The sequence below is a fragment of the Mixophyes fleayi genome, chromosome 1, assembly GCF_038048845.1.
Source record: "Mixophyes fleayi isolate aMixFle1 chromosome 1, aMixFle1.hap1, whole genome shotgun sequence".
Lineage (NCBI taxonomy): Eukaryota > Metazoa > Chordata > Amphibia > Anura > Limnodynastidae > Mixophyes > Mixophyes fleayi.
Window position 1 is genome coordinate 18,422,272 of NC_134402.1, and position 5,819 is coordinate 18,428,090.

A 5,819-nucleotide genomic window follows, 5' to 3' on the forward strand; every position below is an offset into this window, starting at 1 on the left:
TTATGTTATAGGATTCTTTATTCATTATATAGTACAACCACACACTGGCGGTGTGTGTCCTGCGTCAGGGTGTGGCGATGTGTGTTGGCTCGTTGTTCTTCGGAGGGTTTGCAGTGGTGGAGTAATATCATTTCTTTAAGACCTTCACTAGGAAAATACAGTGTCCTGTTCACATCCCGGGTCCATTGTACAGGTCTCTGCAGGGAACAGAGACAGGGAAACATTAGTCAGAGAATACACTGATCCTGCCCCAGCTGAAGCAGCTGTAGCTGTGCATATTTGGTAATGAGCATTATTTTGTATAACCTTCTGTTTGCATAGTGGGTGGTTGGGGTGTAGCAAATGCAGCACCCTTCCCTGTCTTAACACTCTTCACTTTCTGCCGTGTCACCGGCCTCTCTTTGCATTCCGGAAAGTGCTGCCGACGAGACAGCAGACCGAAAAAATGTTAACGTTTGCAATTTTATTAGGGATTTGGAAACTTACATTTAAGAAATAAACAAATGAGTAACTGTAAAGTATCTCCTTAGGTATTGTAGTTACAATGAATATACCCTGGAGAACCGTATAATATACTAATCTTCTCCTTTTTAGAAGTAACAGAGACATTCTATTAAACAAAGTATGGAAAGCAGCGACTGACTGGGACTCTGCCAATTCTAAGCGGCATATAATAAATGTATTTATTACACATATTTTAGATGGTAAATATATCATAATATACAATATAGACATATTTGGTTAGTAGTTGTTGATACCTATCTGGTGTCTAATGCTATGTACTAATAATGGGGATTAAGGCTAATATAATGTTTCATTTTCATTCTTAATTCCATGATTGCTGGGGGCGTGTCTGGAGAAACAGTGTGGGTGGAGCTGAGTGCATGGTAATCCGATTAACCATTACCATATTGTGTGTGTATGCCAAAATCCTATGTTTCTAGTGACTTATAATCATACTTGCCTACTCTCCCGAAATTTCCAGGAGGTTCTCGATTTTCAGGAAACCCTCCCAGACTCCAGGAAAAGTAGGCATTCTACCCAGGCTTGGTTTGGTGGAGGCGGGACTTAATTATGCGATTTGAGTCTTTAAGCCCTGCCTCCCTTTATGCAATGCCTGGAATTTCAGAATAGCAGGGGGCGTGGCCACAGCAGTGACTCAACAGTGTTACCGCGCCCCCTCCTGCACTTGTCACCTGACCTCCCCTCCCAGGTCGGCCAGTATGTTTATGCTAGGGGGTTGCTAACCTCATACACTACTACTAGTGTCTTATAGGAGGTAGTAACTGTTCTATTGCACTATATTGCAATGTGATGGACCTAAAACAAGAAAGTCCCGCTCTAGGCTGCACTAGGCTAAGGATGTGTAAAGCAGCTGTATTAAATAGGGGCAATTGCTAATCCCCAACGGAAAAGAGAATCCAAACAAACAAAGTAACAGCGCTAAAATACAATCCAAAGTCAGTAATTGTAAAAAATTTCAAAAACCAGGGTGGAAATCAAAACAATGTATTTATTACACATAGATCAATGTATCCAATATTAAACACAGGGACAATGTCCCTTAAAAACAGTAATATGTATAGAAAAAGCTCCTATGGAAAAAACGGAACCTGGTATATAGACATATAGCGGCAAAGGAATTGATATTAAGGGCTAGATTTACTAAGCTGCGGGTTTGAAAAAGTGGGGATGTTGCCGATAGCAACCAATCAGATTCTACCTTTCATTTTGTAGAAGGTACTAAATAAATGACAGCTAGAATCTGATTGGTTGCTATAGGCAACATCCCCACTTTTTCAAACCCGCAGCTTAGTAAATCTAGCCCTAAGTGTCCAAGTTCAAAATCTGGGCACACGCTGACAGCTGTGAGTTGCAGGAGAGAGTTTATCGGACATTCGTGGAGCAAGATCACTAGGAGGACACAGCTCCATAATCTCAAGGTCAAATATTACTACGGGGAGCTGTTCCGCGGACGCTTCTTTGACAGCGCCGCAGCTGCTGTATAGTACAGGGCTGCTATGTAGGGACACTGTTCTTCGCGGAGGGGAGGGGTTTCTGGAGAACCTGGGTGCACCCCTGGTGAGTATCGATGGTTTTCACCATCCCCACTTATTTTTGGACGGACAACAGGCTTGCTAATCTGGATACAACCTATTGTGCTTTATCTATTTCATCCGATGCTCTCAGATATTTATACCTGAATATGTGATTTTGAACTTGGACACTTAATATCAATTCCTTTGCCGCTACATGTCTATATACCAGGTTCCGTTTTTTCCATAGGAGCTTCTTCTATATATATTACTGTTTTCAGGGGACATTGTCTCCGTGTTTAATATTGGATACATTGATCTATGTGTAATAAATACATTGTTTTGATTTCTGCCCTAGTTTTTGACATTTTTACAATTACTGACTTTGGATTGTATTTTAGCGCTCTTACTTTGTTTGTTTGAATGTGATGGACCTATATTGTCAGAAGGGCCTGGAGCTACTACTATACCTACACTTACTACTATTTATGCGCTAGATTCTCAGGCTGGTAATCGTTGCACTGGCTCTTACCATGGTTACAGCAGATCCCAGAGGCTGCACAGTTGCCCCCATTGTTCCCACATGGCTTCCTCCCAGACTCGCATGGGGAAGGCAGGTAATTCTCTTCCTGACATCTCAATGTCTCTGAGGTTCCAAAGTAACACCCCAGCTCTTCCCCGCAGCAGATGTTGGGCCCAAAGCAGTGCCCTTTATTTCTGGGTCCACAAGGAATGCACTAAACAGGAGAGAAGACGCGTTACAGCAGAATGAGCGGCTGAATGTAGGACAAGAACTACAGACACAATGTAAATGGGATATCCACAAAGCATGCACGGTCATGTACAGCTTACAACACTGAGGTTCTGCAAGAGAACCCGTTTAGTTATTTGCCTGTTTATGTGCACATTCCATCCAGAATCAGCAACTGGACAGTTCTGCTGATACCTACTGGTCAAAATTTTCTGAAAAATGGTAGATATCCAAAGCAAGCATGATTTCCATTAAGGTTATTTCAGTTGAAGACTTTTCAGATGTTATAATAATGATACAAAAGCATAAAAGCAAAAACCCGTAGTAAATTTACAGTTTATTTTTAAATTGCTGAACAAATGTCTTAATAAATAAGAACTGTCTACACTCTAGTTCCACCTGCTGGACACAAGTGTTACTACATGAACTATATTTCTCCCTTCATTTTGCCACCAGCAGTCACTAACAAGATTCCAGACACCTGTTATTCCCTCCTACAATTGCACGTAAGCTCTAGCTGAGCATTGGAAATCAATAATAAATACATGATTTATGTAAGAAGATCATTAATCCCAGTTTGGCTTTCACCCTCGGGACTGGAAACACAGTTGCATCAATCATGTGCTCATTAAATTTGGCATAATGCAGTGTCCTATAGATAAACATGATCAATAATTCTTAACAGGCAACAATAATTACGTTCTCTGCTTTAGACATTGTCAGGGACATGTTTCAAAATCACAACTGTGCCTGATATCAGAAACATATACAGGACTTTTAGGGGGGTATTCAATTGTTTGTTTTAACGCGCTAAAACCCAAAAAAACGAGCGCTCTAAAAAAACTTCATATTATACGGTAATTTTGCGCGCATAAACAGTTAATACGGTACTTACTCGCTGCCAGCGGCTGAATTTCAGCTCGCTGCTCAGGGAGCTGCGAGATGAAATTTAGCGAGTAATTACCGTATTAACGGTAATATTTTTAGAGCGCTCGGTTTTTTTGGGGTTTAGCGCGTTAAAACAAACAATTGAATACCCCCCTTAGTGATACAACCCTCTCAAATTTGTTAGAGGAGACTTACATAACTACTCTGCACATGCAGCCCTGTCCTCACTAACACATCACTCATCTCCTGATATACTCTGTGCTGCTGGGGGACCCTGCTCCTTCCACTATATAACTCTCAGTCTGTAGCTTCCTGCTGCCTCCATTCCCCTCCTCACATCATGTCACTGCCCCTGCCACATGCAGCCCTGTCCTTACTAACACATCACTCATCTCCTGATATACTCTGTGCTGCTGGGGGACCCTGCTCCTTCCCCTATATAACTCTTAGCCTGTGGCTTCCTGCTGCCTCCATTCCCCTCCTCACATCATGTCACTGCCCCTGCCACATGCAGCCCTGTCCTCACTAACACATCACTCATCTCCCGATATACTCTGTACTGCTGGGGACCCTGCTCCTTCCCCTAAATAACTCTCAGCCTGTGGCTTCCTGCTGCCTCCATTCCCCTCCTCACACCATGTCACTGCCCCTGTCACATGCAGCCCTGTCCTCACTAACACATCACTCATCTCCTGATATACTCTGTGCTGCTGGGGACCTTGCTCCTTCCACTATATAACTCTCAGTCTGTGGCTTCCTGCTGCCTCCATTCCCCTCCGCACATACTGTCACTGCCCCTGTCACATGCAACCCTGTCCTCACTGACACATCACTCATCTCCTGATATACTCTGTGCTGCTGGGAGACCCTGCTCCTTCCACTATATAACTCTCAGTCTGTGGCTTCCTTCCTGTGACAATTCTTTATTTGTCTATACAATTCCTGTTGTGTGACAATGTATCTATATGACAGTAAGCAGTTCCTTAAACTTATTTGTTAAATATGTTAATTTGCCCTCAGCATGGAAAATAAACACTAAATTTCTGATCTATTATTAAATTATAGAGTCAATATCAGTGTATGACTGTACACTAGATGTTATAGGGTAGTAATCATCCTTTAGCAAACAATTACTCATTCCTATAGTTTCATTGCTATATATATTGCTTTTCTTCCAGTGTGTTTCTAACAGCAGATGAACTGAGATATCTCAATCATATTGTACACAATGCACCTCCATGCTATTCAATGCAGTCTTATTGTCTGATCCTAAGCCCTATGAAGACATCCCTGGATTCTGATATAACCTTGTACCTCGCTTATTGACAGGATCACAACCGGAAACTGTAATTATATTTCAAGTACTAGAAGAGGAGATATTTCACATCTACAGAGATATCACTGAGTCTTATCAGTGCATTTATCAGACAATTAAGTTATTGATTCATTTTAATTTGCAGTAATCCCCAGACCAATTCTTTCATTAGTCTTCCTTACACAAAACTGATCATAGCTAAACACTGCTGGCCATGTGTCACTGTACTGTGTAAGTTTACTCATATGTTAATTTATAACTCCCAATTAATTGTTTTAGATCGTGAACTTTGCATGTTTGTACGATAATGTCCAGTGCCAATATATCATTATATTGTGCACGCGATTTGGACAGAAGACACGTTAGTAAATAAGATTAGTTTGTCTAGAGATGCAACGTGTTAACCTGTGTATAACATTAAGGAGAACCTCTTGTGTTTGGCTGGACCCCTGTTTGTTATAGAAGGGTCACCCAGCACTATGTACAATGCTCAATCCAGGGTGCAGAATTCCTGCCTCCGAAACTTTCGCTCTGAGCTGTCATGTAGGAAGGCAGAACCTGGGACATTAGTACATAATGCAGGATGGATCTGAGATAAAAAGGATATTTATGACCTGTAAATGTAAATGCTCTTTGGTGATTGCTGGTCCCTACTTTTGCACAAATGCACCGTGTCTGAGGAAGCACACGGATTTCTAAACCAATGGTAAAAATTGGGGCTCACAAGTGTGCCTAGTTTTGCACAAAAATGATATTATACTCTACTGGGACGGATTTTGTACTTTTCAGTTACACTTCTCCGTGAGTGCTCATTTATAGCCAGAATTTG

General features: G+C 41.6%; 1 protein-coding gene across 1 annotated transcript in view; it reads right to left on the reverse strand.

Moving 5' to 3' along the window:
• The window catches only part of LOC142103871 (mesotocin-neurophysin MT), an 8,225-nt gene continuing 2,406 nt past the window's right edge, over nt 1-5,819 (reverse strand). Inside the window, exons 2-3 of the mRNA XM_075188192.1 lie at nt 2,569-2,773; nt 1-197 (exon numbers count right to left, since the gene is read on the reverse strand). Coding sequence (XP_075044293.1) covers nt 148-197; nt 2,569-2,773 — 255 coding nt within the window. The 3' untranslated portion in view covers nt 1-147. The remainder of the gene's footprint in view (nt 198-2,568; nt 2,774-5,819) is intronic.